Genomic DNA, 16,528 nt, shown 5'->3' on the forward strand with positions numbered 1-16,528 from the left:
GTCTACCGCGGTGCCCTCATGTCCGAACAGAATATTTCCCTAAATAGAAAGTGGGCCTACAAGTTGATAGTGACAGGTAACCGAAAATAGAATGGGGGTGATGCGGTGCAACATTATTCTTTCCCGTATAAACCAGCCCCACACATGAGACCGCCCCACGATTTCTACAAAATAAAATGGTTGTGGTCCCCCTTTCTCATCTTGAGTGCATGCAACCACACAACCGGTGTCCGCGTGTTCTGTAAAAATGAAGAATAATCTAAATAAAGAATGATGTAACTTTGTCTAGTTCTCGCAAAATTTCTCGAAAATTACTTATATTACTACTTTGTGATTCCAATTGGTGATGTAAGAAAGGCAGCGGTGGATGTAGAAAAGTGAAAAAGTTACATCTACATACACAAAATTGGGGGTACAAAACATACTGTGTTTCACAACCTTGATCCGTTCAAGATTTTGGATGTAGAAAAAAGGATAAAATTACATTCAGATGCAGAAAAACTAGGATCACAAAACACATACTAGTATTTTACACGTTAATCAATTCAACATTTCGGATGTAGAAAAAGGATAAAATATACATCCGGATGCAAAACTTTCATTTAAAATTGGAGAAAACTACATCCTATTTTTTTCATCATTCTGCATGTATAAAAAACACCGGAAGTACATCTAGTTCCAATAGAACTGGGGAAAAACTGCTACAGTTACATCCTTGATGAGGCTGTGCTCGGAATCTGAGCATGTGCGAGTCCTTCTCTGTTCATGGTGTAGCTCGAGAAATAGCCTGCCTGGATTCGGACCCCATTCCCTTTGGGACAAAAATTCAGATCAGATCAAAGGGAGTGGGGCGGATTCCTTTCAGAACAAGAAGCCGGTGATCCCTAGAGGGAGAGGTATAGGCTGTGGCTGAGGTACTCACCGGCGCGATGCGGCGCGCACTCGATGTTGAATCTCCGCCACCACGTCGCGCCGTCGCCGTCGCCGTTGAATCACCGCCACCGCGCCTCCCGCACGATATACCGCCACCGTGCCGCCCTCCCGAGGCGCCACCACCGCGTCGCGCCGTCGACCTACATCGCGCCCGTCGCCGTTGAATTAGCGCGGGCCACTGCATCGCGCCCGTCGCCGTTGAATCAGCGCCACCGCGCCATCCGCCCGATCCGCCTGCACCCTGCCACCCGCCCAAGGCGCCACCACCGCCCTCCGCCGCCTCACTGCTCGATGTGGCTGCCGATCGTCGCCTCCGACGAAGAGATTGTGTAGGCGAAGAGAGCGGAGGGGTTGAGGGAGGACAAGCGAATGGGGAATTTTACTGGGCTCACGAGCGGTCTCTCTCTCCTGGACGTGATTAATTTCTTATTATCGGACGTGGTAGGTGGGAGGCAAATGTACATGAGTCATCCGATCGAAATCGGACGGCACAGCTCGGGAGCACTGCCTAAGACTAGATGGTGCCCTGGCAAGAAATAGATTTCTCGTTTTAATTTGGCCAAACTTGTTCCTTGTTGTTAATTTGCCGATACTACCGTACGCATCTGGCCGGCAGCAGCAGACGAGCGAGCGACTTTGGTGCGAACGCAACTGGATGGGAGCCATGCGAGCGGCTGGCGAGCGGCTTTGGTGCGAAAGCGACTCTGCTCGGCTTCAGCCTTAAGCAGGAGAGGAGCGCCTGTATGTGTGTGGATCCTTTTCCGCGCCTAGCCGTCCTGGCTCGCGCCCTTGGCTTGCTAGGCTGGCCCGTGCCTCCTTTCTGACTGCGCGCGTGCTGCGTGGCTTCAGTCCCGGTGGAGGCGTGCTGCGTGCAAGACCCGGACTCCTTTCTGAATCGGACACCATCTCTTCCTCCATATATGGTGAAGCCGCGCGCCAGTACGTACGGGTCGTTCCGAGTACGCAGGTTACGCGATCCACTAACTCAATCAAGCCACCGGCATCCATGGCGTCGGCGATTCCGCCGTGGTCGCAACTCCCGCCGGAACTGCTGGGCCTCGTCGTCGACCGCCTCGTCATGGACCGCGTTGAGTCACCTGCTGGCCGGAGTCGCCTCTCTGCGTTGTGCTCTAAAGCCCTACAGCTCCTTCCTTTCCATGCCGCTCGCTTCCGGGCGGCGCTTCGCTCAGGCCAGTCGGCTTACGCCGACGGCGCTCGCTTCAGGGCCGTGTGCCGGTCCTGGTGTTCGGCGATGCGCGAGCACGTTGCCGCTCCGTGGCCGATACCGTGGATCGTCACGACAGATTGCTCCTTCATGGCGCCCTCCGACTGTAGCTCGCGCCTCCGGGTACCCTCTCTGCCCAAGAACGCGAGATGTATTGGCTCTACCGACAGCTGGCTCGCCCTCGACTGCCTCGACGACGATAATAAGTGTAGATACTACTTCCTCCACAATCCTTTCTCCAACACGACCGTGCCGCTCCCCGAGCTCGACGCTGTCATCGGCGATGTTTCCGAGCTTTTCGAGGTTCGCAAGGTGGTCATGCGGTCCACCCCCGATGATATCATCGCTGTCATGACCAACAACTGGAACCACCCTATCATCTTGATTCGGCCAGGGAAAGGTGTGTGGCTGCCGGAGCCACGAGCAGCTCCCTTCATGTACATCATCGACATCGCATTCTTCGGTGACAAACTATATGGGATCACTCAAGCGGAGGACCTTGTCTCTCTCGATATTGCCTTCAATAACAACGGCTTACCCCATGTTACGGGCTTTGCGCGCCTTATCAAGCACCCTCCTGGAAATTATTATTTCCGTGTGTGGAGGGACGTTGATGAGGACGACGACAATTACGGAGCCGAGAACGGCTATGATGAAGTATTGATCGAAGAGGAGGATAGCATGCGCGCTATAAGAGAAATAAGGGCGAAAACTGGCGATGACATGTTGTTCTCAGGCATTACCTACTGGGAAGACGACGAGGTGCCCAACGATCCCAAGGACATCGTCGGTATCATTTGGTACTTGGTCAAGTCACGCGGGAAGTTGTTCGTGGTGAAGCGACAAGTACAGTGGCCATACTATGATGTCAGCTTTACCCGCAAGATGGAAGTTTTCGAGTTGAACGTCAGGACATCCGTATGGGTGCCGGTTTCAGGTGGGTTAGACGGGCATGCGTTTTTCGTCAGCGAACGCTTTTGCAAGTCCATTGCCGCTCATGGAGACATACAAGAGGATACTATTTATTTTGTTGATAGTGGCGAGACATTCAACGTGATATCACATACTTTGGGCCCGCGGCAGAGAGAGCTCAATCACCGACGGTCAATGTGGATCTTTTCACCGGCTCTAGTAGTTTAAATTTTCCTTTGGAACAACTCGGTTCAAGCCAGCAGCTTCGAGAGCATTATGGATATGACAAGGGTCAGCGGGTGGAGTAGAAGAAAAAATAAATACTGAGCTCATAACCACCGACCTTCTTTAAGATTTTTTTTTCTCGTAAATGCATATACCTACACATTTTTTTTAGTTTGTAGGTTCAATAATTTTGGTTCATATCTAATTCATTTTAAAATATCTAAAAGATATTACGATAGTGTATAGAGGACTCTATTTATCCCATTCTGATGTTAGAGGATAGTGATTTCTATTTTCGTGCCCTCAGGTTCTTAGTTGTACTCAGTTTTTCCCAGCTCCTTAGTTTTTTCTTAGTTTTCCCTAAGCCCTTGTCTGAAACCCGCAGAAAGAGCACGGACGGAAGGAATCCGTTAAGTTGACCGTTCCGTGCTGTCACGGCATACCTGAAAATGAAATGTGCTAAACTTATAAATAATTCATCCCTGCAGTGTGAATCATGTTAGCCTAAAATGACTCGCTGAGACTGAATATTGTGCGAATGCAAAGAATCAGGTAGTCGGCTGCACTGGTCTTACTTTTTGCCCATTGCAAATGCAAAGAACCAGGCGATCGGCTGCACTGATGTTACCTTGTGCGAATAAGCACAGTAATGAGCCTGAGAGGGAAAAAATCTACACCGTATCAGCTACAATTGGTACCTTTAGGAGAAGATAAGAAAAAAGAACAATAAGCGAACCAACAGCAAGTGGACTGGTAATTAAACGATTATGAATTTGATGATCAGAGATATATCCAAAATAAAACGATAGCCAATGTTTCTGTAGCAATAAGTGTGTTAAATAAACATGCATCATGAAAGTGTGTGCTGGGTATAGTACCTCACAGTCAGACCATGATGAAATCAAATTCATCTAGATTTCTTAATCTTTGTCTTCCTAGATGCCCATGACACGCGCAAGTGTCTTACATAGATGGCCTCGCCGCCAGACATCCTTGACCAAAGTTGTCTGCATTGCCGTTGTGACCTAGACACAACCATCTGCTTTAGTACAAAGATAAATATGTCCAGAAGAGGCAGTCAGAGAAAACGGCAATCGAAGAGGAACTGTTAGAGAGACTTCTAAATAGGTCATATAGTGTTCATTTTATTCCATTTAGGACATATTCGATTCTTAAGATAAAAAAATGCAGGAATAAGTAAAAAGACAACATAATAGAAATTTGTAGAGTTGAAACCTCTTAATCCTGCATGAATGGTATCTGTAGGAGCAACAAAAAGATAACTTCCATTCAAGACAAAGAATGACCTGATTTAAAATAAAAAACTCTAATATTTATAAGAAGGCGCCTCCAAACTCTTGATCTGAACTACATTGTGAAGAAACTACTGAATATGCACTTTGGAGAAGCATCCAACTCTATCTATTTTTTATAAGAACCAAATTCCAATAACAAACAAAATTTGCAAATATAATAATCTCTTAGCAGGAGAGAGCGAGCAGGTAGAAGTCCCACCCCTAGGCGGTATCCCACGCGAGCAGGACCTTACCGGAGCAGCTGTGGCGCACATACGTCAAGAGGGGTGGCTCGTTAGAACTGAGCAGGATCTGCGCCGAGATGGATCCAGCTACACGTAAGGATGAGATAAATACAATGCTAGGATCATGCAACTGCAGATAGATCGAAAAAAGCAAAAGTTGCATTTATCACTAAATGACATTGCATACAAACCTGCCCAGTCTCTTATGCAAGTGCGTCCAGGAGTACTCTCCACATGCCATCCTGTGCTCCTTTCTCATTGAGAAACTCCAATTCAGAGATTGCCAATTCTTCCTACAAATATGCTAGCTAGATCATCAAATAAAAATATGCAATAAGAGATGATAAATTTCAAGAATATAATCGTAGCATCATTGGTGGAACTCAAAAAACGACATAATTCCATGGTATATATTTGAAGTGAAAATGTACAATTTGCATAGCAGTGTGACTGAATCAGGACAATGTGTATGAATAGTTCGAAACATAAGATGTCTGTCAGTCATGCCATGCTGTCGGAATGTCGAAATTGACGTTGACTCAAGAAAATTGTTACGGTGCAGAATACACATGCTACAGCCTGTGTCGACTGAACTGCAAAAACTAAATACAGTAGAAGATGCGAGAGAGAGGGAGTCAGGGAGGAGAGGGAAAGGATGAGTTACCTGGCCGTGTCAGTAGTAGCCTGAATATCAACCATGCTCGTGTTCAGCAAGCTCGTCGATCGCTGAGTCGCCAGATAGCTCTTGTGTGTCGCCCCTGCTGTGTTAGAGCACAACAACATCTAGGTTGCCTGCTGCACGCATCTGAATCATGGTAGAAGAGAAAATTAGATAAAGGAGATGTCACCCATCGGAGAAGAAAAGAAGAGGCAACCTACATCTAACATGTAGAGGGCACCACCGCGTCTCCAGTCTACACTTGTGGCAACCTCCATGGCGTGGAGCGGCAGCCAGCAACACATCAGGGGCGATGACCACGGCCGGCTCCCGCAATCTGTGTTGGGCGTCTGTGTGCTTGCCTGCTCCACTCCGAAGGGGCCGCCGCCGTGCCCTGCCTGCTCCGCCCCAACATGGACGCCGCCAGCCCCGGCCTGCTTCGCCCCAACGTGGCCGCCGCCAGCCCGCGTGTGCTCCGCCCCAAGGACCCAAGGTCGCTGCCGCCGCCCCAAGGTCATCGTCCCAGGCCCACGTCTTCTCCGTCCCAAGGGTGCCGCCTCCGGCACGCGCCTGCCCCGCCCGGTGGTTGGCGTCCCCGGCCCGCGCCTGCTCCGCCCCGAGGCCACCGTCCCGGCGAGAGCAACGGCACACAGCGATGCGGTGGAGACCATGGCCGGCGTCCGACCCATCCGGGAGCTCCCCGCAGCGCCGTCCATGGAGGCCTCACGATCGGCGGCAGAGATGGGGAGGGCGAGGGGTGGTAGGAGCAGAGCTGGAGCTAGGTCGTGCACCAACGGGATAGCGAGGAGATGCGTTGGGGATTTGCTCTCCCTCAGAGCTCGGTCAAAACGGTGGAGGGTAGGACCCACCCACTAGTTTTTTTTTTTTGGAGAATGCAGACAAATCCTAACCGGAAAAAGTTAGAGGCAATAAGGATGACTGAGGCCTAGGAACCGGTAACCGGTACTCTATGTACCAAAAAAAAAAGGCAGACGGGAAATTACCATGTGGTTTACACGGTGAGAAAGAGAAGATGAGGGTTACGTGTCTATAGATTATTGGAAAAAATTAGCTCATAAACAGTGTCCAAAGCAATCGTGAATTTGTCTAAACTTTATATAGGGTATAATTTAGGAAAAATATTAATATTTAAAATATAAAATTAATACCATTAAAATCATCTTAATTGTATTTTTATCTTTTGTAAATATTCAATTTTAGATGTTGATATTTTTTTCTATGTCCTTGGTCAAACTTCAGAAACTTTTACTTTGACTAAAGTCAAAACACATGGTAAATAAAAACGGAGGGCACTGGAACAAGCCGACCCAGATTAGCACTTCGTCAGCCTGTACAATGATAACCTACAAGCAAAAAAAAGGGCTATGTACAATGACAAATCTGTAAAAGTTTTTTTTTTTTTGAGAGGTAACCGCGTTCATTAATTTAAAACATCAGTGATACAACACACACGGAAACCACCAGAAGACACGGGAAAGTACACGCGTCCAGGAACAACTGCAGAAAGACCCCTGAAAAAATACGAAAAAACAAAAAGGCCCCTGGGAGTCCCTGCACACCATCTTCTCCACATCGCATCGGATCCGATCCAGCACCTCGCCGTCGCTGGCTTTGCGAGTCGAAGGAGAAGCTCCCCGCACGGAGGAGCCGTTGACGTTGGGGCGCATCGACCGGGGATCATCCCCATGCTATAGATCGGAGCCCAACTCCACCGAAGCACACCGAACAAAGCGGGGAAAATCGGCAGAGCTGCCGCCGACGGGCCATCAGTCCGCTCCCGAACCACTATCCTCTCCCGACTGCCGAGATCGCCACCAAGGACAGCGTCAGCAGCAGTCAACTTCACTCCTGTACACCTTCTTCTAGCTTCCCGGCGGCGCTGGAGGAGACGACGCCGTGGCGCGGTAGAAGCAGAAGAACAAAATCCCCTGACAAGAGCTCCGCCAACGCCTCGAAGAACTCGCCTGGGAACCCAACCTCCGCCATCCAGAACGAGCGGCGAAGATACATGTCCGCGGCTCCTCGTCGTCTCCACAGAGCGCCGTCGAGGTAGAGGCCCGGAACACTTTATTTGCGGCGGCGGCGTCGGCACCGACCGAGCGCCACCACCCAAAAGACCTACCCTACACCTATCTACACGCCAGGCCAAAGGAGCTGGAGCTCCCCCACTCTCCCCCCGCCGCCGGAGCGACGAGAGAAGAGAGAGGGAGCCAGCGCCCTCGCCGGCGGCGGTGGACGGAGGGAAACTAGGCTCCTCCCTTTTCGCCTCTCTAAGATAGAGATAAGGGAGAGGGAGAGCGTCCGTAGTGGCGCCTTTAAAAAAAAAAAGTTTGTATATCAAAGGCACATTCTACACCTAGCAGCAAAGTGAGACTAGCCGAAGGGCAATGGCAGAAAGGAAGTTCAGCTCGTAAAGTTCACTAAATCTTACAGCTTCATCATGGAATTTTGTTGCAAGGAGCATATAACATCTTCAGTCTGGCTTAGTTCGTTCGACCAGTATCTCATAGCAGTACCAGGAAAGATACAATTCGGTATTGACGAAGGTAAAATGCAAGACGGTGCACAGGAGAAGGTAGCCGAACAGTTGTTTAACGGAAACTAATGAATCAACTACTAAGAAGCAGTACTGTCTTGCTGCATACTTCCACTGCTATGCTCTACCTTAGGCATTAGTTGCACTCTGTTAATTTAGACCTATAGTTTGGTGTTTCGGGCTTCATAGCGTCGGCATGCGAGTGGGGCGTCAGCACAACAGAAGTTTAATGTCCTATCTTTCGGGTGAAAATCTAAAGTCTGGCTTTAACTGGTTGTAACTGACAATGATCTTATTGAAGGCATTGTTTTTTGAGCGGAAACTTCCTGCAGGGTGAAAACCTAAAATCTATGATCGGACGATGACGCGTATGCATTGTTCCTTTTTGAAGGCATTGCTTTTGAAGAATTTGAACTTCAAATGTTGTCATGGTGGTGTTTATGTTGCTGCTGCAAGGACCAGACCATTATAGCGGAACTCCATTATGGTATGACGTTGTTGCAGAGGCAAGACGTAATTGGTAGCTTTGCGATATTAATATATTCCTTTATCGAAATGAAGATAAATACATGCTTGTAGTTAAGGTAGAGCTTGCACATGCAGTTGCATAGTTGCTACCGTATAAATAACTATAGATAGACATATCTTATATCTTCTCTGTCCCATGGAAATTATTTTAACTTTGTCTCAGTTTGAATTTATCGAAACTTGTCTTAGATACACCCAGGGTTAGATAAAGTTAAGATAAATTTCATAAAATGGAGGAAATCTATTATATAAATAGGTAGAGAGACATATAAATAGGTAAGTTTAGATTTAGAAGTCAGCAGCAATCCTTCTCAGAATCCTCCTAGTAGTATCCGTGCCCAATAATATCGTCGTCAGATTCAGAGTCCTGCTGATCTGTCCACCGGTATGTATCAAGCTCCTTTAAGAACTGCAACAGACAATGCATGCAAATACATGGTCATTGGATATATCTACATTCATGCATTTTAGTAGGTCAATACGAACTAAGCTATATAGTGCTATGTATTTGCCAGAAAATAAAAACGTCTCAGTCATGAGTACCTGTGGCTTTGGGTCCATAGCGAGACATCCGCTCAGGAAAGCGATGATTTCTTGGTCGACCTCCTCTTCCGTCTTCTGGCGACCACGAATCGGCATGAAGTTGATGCATACTTCTGTTTCGCCTTGTCCGCCCAAGGAATTCGACGAGGGACCTGCTACTTCTTCTTCCAGTAATGGCTGTCGGATCCGAGGATGGAGAGCGCCGTATGGAATTATGTCGCGATCGTGGTGGCTGAAGTCAGGGAAGATCTCTTCAAACTTTAGCTGGCGTTCGTGGAGCATCGCCTGCATCTCGGCCATTTGGATGCGGTAGTCTTTGTCCACCTCCACATAGCCTCTCGTGCGGTACTCCTCTCTCGTATCGATATCTTCTTCTTCTTCTTCCTCGGAGAGCTCACCGTCCACATCGATCCCGATCTCGTTATATTTGTCGGCGCCGCAGGGAACGCAGCACCCGAATACCAAGGACTTCATGAGATCATGGTAGTCCAGCCGCATCTTGCCTCGAGCGGCAAGGTTGCGGTCGATGGAGTCGGAGGAGGACAGCGTGGAGGCCCAGGCGCGGGAGAGGCAGCGGCAACGGTGAAACGCCTTGCGCGGCAGCCGCGCAAAGATTTCCTCTAGCATAAAGTCCGGGAGGAGGATCTGCTGTTGCACCGCCGCCGGCGCCATGGATTCGATCGATCAATGATCGAGTACGTATTATGATCTGGGTAGTAATATCTAGATCGAGTATGTATTGTGTGCGCTGCGCACGTAGGATAGATATACTAGATTGTCTAGATAGCGATGCTGCCGTGCCCAGCCTTGACTGGACATAATAATCGGTCCTCCTATTATGTCCGGTCTCCGCTGTCGAAACAACAACGATTTTGGGCCTGCTGCATCACTCGCGACAGGAGATTGGGCCTGCTGCAGGTCTGCCGCTGGTTCCAGCCTTCCAGGCGAACGGCAAGAGCTTGAGAACGGCACGTCGGCCTGACGGAGGCGGCGGCCGCGACCGTCTCACGCAACCCCTGCATCACCAACGGCGCCAGGGGCCTCCTTCCGGCGACGAGGGTGACACAAGATCGAGCCTTCTGCAGAGCCGCCGGCGGGAGGCACGCGGGGTGTCCGGGGAATTCGGGCGCCGCCACTGGGAAGGTGGGTTGGGTCGCCATGTACATCAACAAGCACGCTTGTACCTTAGCGTCTCCCTCAGGAATTGGTTAGCCTGATAGCCTCGCTGAGAGCATCGCAGAATCCCCAAGCTGCTGAGCTCAGTACTGAAGTTGTTGAGATTGCACATGCAGGCGGACAGTGCCTGTGTTGCTTCCCCTTCGCTACCTTTTTTCTTCTCGGCCGGAACTTGCAAACTGCAGTAAAATATACAGAAGTCCTTAGGATGGATGTGATGCCTGATGTATCAATGACATAAAAATTCAGAAGTTGCCGCCATTTGGTCCATATGCCACCCACCAACATACAATCTTCTCTCACATCCATCCAAAAATTCAAACTGGAACTGACTACCACGGTTGACTGAACCGGTCCAACCCGAAGCTCAACATCGCCAACCTCCTCACAGACTGCATCATCTACCGCTGCCTCTGCAGCGACTACCTGCTCCAGGACGTCCAAGACGGCACGGACGCACTCGCTGCATTTGGGGAATCCAACAAGAAGGGATACCCTGAGTACTGAATATGTAACTCATTTTGTTTCTATCTGTCGCTCATACATTTATACCATATCATCTATGAGGATAATTAGATTAGCTAAGCTGAATCGTGTTTGCATGCATTGGAGTACTGAAGTTCAGTTTTCTAGAGGCAAACTATGTGCTTACGAGCACCAATACATTGGTTATTTTAGGCATAACAACTTGATGTGGTATAAAACATATTTGGTGGCTCAGATTAGCATTTTGATTTATAGAAATTTCGTGCATGAAAAATGATATGTAGATTTATTTGCTGCTGTTACACTGGTGGAAAAAAGGGCTTTGGTCGCGGTTGGCAACTGCCATTAGTCGCGGTGGCGCAACCGCGACCAAAGCAGCGCGACTAAAGGCCCCCCCTTTAGTCGCGGTTCCTTACGAACCGCGACTAAAGGCCCGTCCACGTGGGCCGCAGGCGAGCGCCAGGGCGGAGGACCTTTAGTCGCGGTTCTTCTGGCCAACCGCGACTAAAGGCCTCCGCAGGGTTTAGGGTTTTAGCCCCCCTCCCCCTAAATCTGGTTTCTTTTTAATTTGTATTGTTTTATTTCTTTTGGGTTTTAATTTTGAAGGAGTTTCACATATTCTACGGTACTGTATACATACATGCATATGAATGTACAATTTCAAACAAATTTGAAATTAGAACCAAAAAGAATTCAAGAGGAATATACAATATATATTCAATATCGGATGACCATATACAATATATATTCAATATCGGATGACCATATACAATTTTGAACAAGTTAGTTACAAATTCTGGTGCATATAAAGTTCTACGTCATCGTAATAGTGTTCTCCTCTAGGATCGATGACTTCCCTCGCCAACCATCCAGCTAGTTCCTCTTGAAGTGGTCGGAAGCGAGCTTCTGGACTAAGCGTCTTCCGGAGGTTAGTCCTCAGGATGTTGTTCTCACACGTCTGGTCCCGCTCATTGCAGGAGCGCCGGATCCTCTCACAAACATAGTATCCACATAGATTGGTCCCCGGTGGCTGAATATCCCAGTCGTCCGCACTGCCATTTTAAAATGTAGCTCTTTTTTGAATTCACCGACCTTGGTATCTACGAACCGTCTCCAAACCCTACGAGGCAAAGAAAATTAAATAAACAAGAGAGTTATTAATTAGTTACTTGATATTAGGAAATGATGAACGAAATAGGCCGATCGATATAGAGCGCAAATGAATGAAAATAATTACTTTTGCATCATTTTTCTCATGTCGCCCCAAAGCGCCGGATCCATATTCAGAGAGTCGTGGACGAGAACTGAGGAGGTCTGAACTTTAATTACCATAAGAATCCAGTGGAACCTGCGGACACGATACATGCACAGATCATGCATAACTCATCGATTAGCCACATACCATGCATGGAGTAAACAAAAGAGAATGTGCTCAAGAGAAACACTCACCCAAAATGGTAAGGAAATAGAATATCACTTTTCTGTTGCTGTTTTCTAATAAACCGCCACAGGTCATCCTCCACGTCGGCGGGGTGGTGTTCTAACACATCTGAATTAACGATGTGTGGGTCAATGAACCCAACATCATGGATGTTCCTTATTCGCATTTCCCGCTTCTTCATTCTGCATAATAGCGTACACAACAAGATAGTTAGGACAGTGCAGGCAATGACCGAGATGGGGTAGAAATTAATAAATCACTTACGAACGTAGCAGCGATGATAGATTTGTCGAGGTCGCGCAGATTGAACAGCTGGAACAATTCACTCAGATGAATTTGTACCCAGTAATGTTTGAAGTGATGCTCATATCTAACTTCCGCATAGATATACTCTTTGGCGTTTTTATGTTTTATGTAACCCTTGTACCAATTTAGCAGACCTTTCATTTGTCGAGGTAGATCCTCTTCCTGCGCAGTGCTCGACGAGAGGGCCATTCTTCACAAATGTAAATACTAAGTCCATCATTGGCGGATAATCACGGCCTAGGATTGAACGAAGAGTGATACCTAACTCGGCCGCTTGTTCTCTGGCACTCGTTACAGTCAATCCATGTGCTGCCGCAGCTGCTATGATATCGGGGGCATCCGGATCGGCGGCTTGCACTATGAGCGGGGCGATCGATTGTTTACTTTGTTCCCCGAGCTGGGCAACTTCTTTCCCCTTTTCTAATTTTGACTCGGCCTCGTCCTCCAAGGCTTTCTTCTCCGCCAACTCTTGGTTCCTCTTGAACGCGAGTGCTTGCCTACGAAGTTCACGTAAATAGTCGTCAGGCAGATTCTTCGTGGCTTGGGACGGTGTGTTCAAAAATGACTTAGCCCACTGCTTTTGCTTGTCGAATATACTGGCTTGGGCTCGCCCTCTCTTTTCTTCTTGCACTCCTCCTTCCATTTCTCATGCCGAGCAGCCACGGCCGCTGCATTTTCCTCGACACTAAGTTCCCAAGGCCTCGGGATGAGAGGCTTCGTGATGGCTCTGGTATCTTTGTTTTCTTAGGTACATAAGGGTCCGGGTTAATAACCCAGGATCGTCCGCTTCTTCGCCGGAGGTGGATTGGGGGGCGGTGTCTGCTGATCACCCGCCGGACGAGGACTAGGGGGCGGCGTCTGCTTACCCGCCGGACGAGGACTGGGGGGCGGCGTCGGCTGACGTGAAGGAGGTGTATTAGGTGAAGCACCACCACCACCGCCGCCACCGCCACCGTCACCGCCACCGCCACCGCCACCGCCACCACCACCACCGTAGGGGGTGGACTTGTTGGCGCCTCGCCCGGAAACTTGATAAACTTCTTCGCCATAGAATGAACCGGCGCTTGACATCTCCAAGTCTTTTCACCCCTTCAGGTGTAGCAATGTCAATGTCCGTGTCCTCAAACCCTTGGACTATCTCCTCCACCGTCACACGAGCATAGCCATCTTGAATGGGGTTGTTGTGGTGGAGTGCTCCAGGTGGCAAAGCACTGCCGATGGCTACCTTCATGGACATGTTCCCGATAGGATAATACAGATGACATGCTTTCATCTCCTTTATATCGTCCACGGGGTAGTGAGGAGGCTCCGGTGCAGTAATTTCGACCACCAGAGGCTCCGGTGCAGTAATTTCGATCGTCGGTGCACCAGCCGGTGAGGCCTCCGTGGAAGCCACGCTGCTTCTTCTCCGCTGCTGGCTTCCGAGATCCATTGGATGATCTTCAACATCTGCGCCCGAGCTGCATCTCTTTCGGCGACTAGTACACTCACGGTTTTCTTCATCACATCCATTTCCGTTACCAACTTCGCCACAACATCTGCATCCCGATCCATCTTTCTCTTACGGATTCTGTAACCGTACGGGTCATCGTTACGGGCTAACCCTATTTTCCACGGAATGGGCCCCATGCCTCGTATACGTCCTCCGTGTTCAGGATTCCCGAGGGCTTTTGTCAGGGCGTCGTTCTCTCTGTTGAACCTGATCCTCCCCTCTTGAGCCTCCCTCATTGCCTCAATAAGCTTTTGGGTGGGTATAATTATTTTGCCCTGATAAACACACTCCCCTGTCTCCGGGTTCAGCGATCCCCCATGCCCGTACCACCAGCTTTTGGCCCTTGGGTCCCATCCCTCCGTACCTGGACGGATTCCTCGCGCCTTCAGCTCGTTCTCCATCTTCTCCCACTTAGGCTGCCAAAAGCGATACCCTCCTGGCCCCATTTTATGATTGTACTCCTTCTTGGCCGCATTTTCCTTATTTTTTTTCGATAGTTCAAGGAACTGTTCCGATTTCTTTTGCTTCACAAATTCTGGCCAATCATGTTGCAGTTTCTCATATTGTCCTTTGAAATCCGGAGTCTTGCCCTGGTTGACAAAGTCATGGGCTAGATTTTGCTTGTATTTCCGGAATGCGTTGGCCATCCTAGAAAGAGCGAACTGTTTGACTAGCTTGCGCCTCTCCTTGTTTTCCGCAATCTTGTTACCTCCTCATCGTATTTGCGGTATTCCGGAGGTAGAACGAAATGTTCCATAAGCTTGTTGAAGCAATCTTTTTTTTCTCTCTTATCGACAAAAGTGAAACCAACACGTGCCTTCTTTGGCTCATTCCACTCCTGGCGGGTGATCGAGATGTTGTCTCTAACAACGGCTCCGCATTGGCTGACAAACTTGGTGGCGTTCTTGCTGGGCTCCAGCGGCCTGCCGGTTGCTTCGTCGACAACATCGATGGTGCATGTTTCTCCTGCTTTCATCGTCTTGGTTGCGCCACGCTTTGACGACGTACTCGATTTTTTCGACGATCCGGCCGAGGGCTAAAATAAGAAAGAGAGTCGCGCGCGTTAGTACACACACATTTATTCAAATCAGTTAGTTTGTATCACCAGACGCTCAATATGTATATATATACCTCGGCGCCGGAGGTGGTTGCTACTTCCAATTGAAGATCGTTGTTTATCGACGTTTCTTCGGCATCATCTGCTTGCTGACGGCGCCCTTCATCTTCACACTCAAGGTTCAGATAAGAAGAGATATCATCTTCTTCTTCTCCGGTCAAGACATATGGAATATCGCCTTTTATGATGCCGAACATATGGTCTTCAGCGTCCGGATCATAGTTGTCCAGAATCGGGTCAGCTCTATCGTCCGCCATATATCAGTCCTGAAAACATGTAGTCAAAACAAATTAATTGTGTATATGCATTATATATCACATCTCTTCTACATATAAAGAGAGAGGGCGACGAGGGAGGCGAGAGGGGGGGCGTAGTGACCGCGTGACCGAGAGACCGGTGGCGGTGGCGAAAGGGCGGTGGCGAAAGGGCGGTGGCGGTGCCGAGGACACATAACCCTCGCCGCCCCCTCTCGATCCCAAAATAAAATAATTCTTGTTAATTAATTTAATTTTTTTGTTAAGTTAAAATTTTGTTAAGTCTAAATTTTGTTAAGTAAAATTTTTCTTAAGTCAAAATTTTGTTAAGTAAATTTTTTGTTAAGTTAAAATTTTGTTATGTCAAAATTTTGTTAAGTCAAGATTTTGTTAAGTCAAAAATTTGTTAAGTAAATTTTTTGTTAAGTTAAATTTTTGTTATGTCAAAATTTTGTTTTTAGATAATATAAGCTAGCTCAAAGAGCCCGATTTTAAGTTAATAAAGTTATCGACCGGCTAAGGTCTTAACGGTGTTTGTTTACACAAACTTCAACACATTTAAAAGAAAAGTTAATTAATTACTTAGCACTATTGTAATTAACAAATTTTAAGTTTACAAAAATTTAAGTTAACAAAATTTTAGATTTACAATTTTGATTAACAAATTGTGAGTTAATTAAAAAAAAAAAAAGGGTCGGCCTCTCCTTCCGGCCTCTCTCTCTCTCTCAACGCGCGCGCGGCCGGGCGGCACTGCAACGCGACGGCCGGCGGGGGGTCACTGCGCGCGGCGCGCACGTCCTCTCTCTCTCAACGCAGCGGCGGCGGCGACGACGTACGGTGCGTGCGACACGGTGGCGCGGCCCGGCCGGTGCCGCGCGGTCACGGGCGCGGCGGCGGTCAACGCAGCGCGCACGGCGGCGCGCGGGTCGTTTTGGGACACGGCGCGCGGCGCCGGCGGTCACGGCGGACGACGGAAAGATACACGGCGGCGCGCGGCGGGACGTACGAGCGAGAGAGGCGGCCGGCGGGACGACGACGGAGGCGGCGTCGTTGGCGAAGCGGCGTCGTCGAGGCGCAGCGCGGCAGCTGGCGGTTTCGAGGAGGAAGAAGGAACCGAATCGCGCCTGCGCGCCGC

At 48.8% G+C, this 16,528-nt stretch overlaps 1 protein-coding gene and 1 long non-coding RNA gene across 8 annotated transcripts; both read right to left on the reverse strand.

The window, feature by feature from the left end:
* Positions 1–429: 429 nt before the first annotated feature.
* LOC127300557 (uncharacterized) lies at positions 430–6,294 on the reverse strand. Of its 7 annotated transcripts, XR_007851384.2 has the most exons (7): positions 5,715–6,294; positions 5,500–5,640; positions 5,027–5,128; positions 4,845–4,922; positions 4,174–4,320; positions 923–3,950; positions 430–811 (listed from the first exon to the last, which is right to left on the reverse strand). It is a non-coding gene; the product is annotated as an uncharacterized lncRNA (long non-coding RNA). The 7 variants fall into 7 exon arrangements; XR_007851389.2 differs by having other exon boundaries at positions 430–3,950; positions 5,738–6,294; XR_007851386.2 differs by having other exon boundaries at positions 430–3,950; positions 4,845–4,902.
* Positions 6,295–8,872: 2,578 nt separating this feature from the next.
* LOC127300556 (uncharacterized) lies at positions 8,873–9,903 on the reverse strand. The gene is made up of 2 exons (XM_051330688.2): positions 9,122–9,903; positions 8,873–8,987 (listed from the first exon to the last, which is right to left on the reverse strand). Exons 1-2 carry the CDS (start codon positions 9,791–9,793, stop codon positions 8,901–8,903), a joined length of 759 nt encoding a protein of 252 aa, XP_051186648.1. The 5' UTR covers positions 9,794–9,903; the 3' UTR covers positions 8,873–8,900.
* Positions 9,904–16,528: the final 6,625 nt, after the last annotated feature.

The sequence above is a fragment of the Lolium perenne genome, chromosome 5 (assembly GCF_019359855.2).
Source record: "Lolium perenne isolate Kyuss_39 chromosome 5, Kyuss_2.0, whole genome shotgun sequence".
NCBI lineage: Eukaryota > Viridiplantae > Streptophyta > Magnoliopsida > Poales > Poaceae > Lolium > Lolium perenne.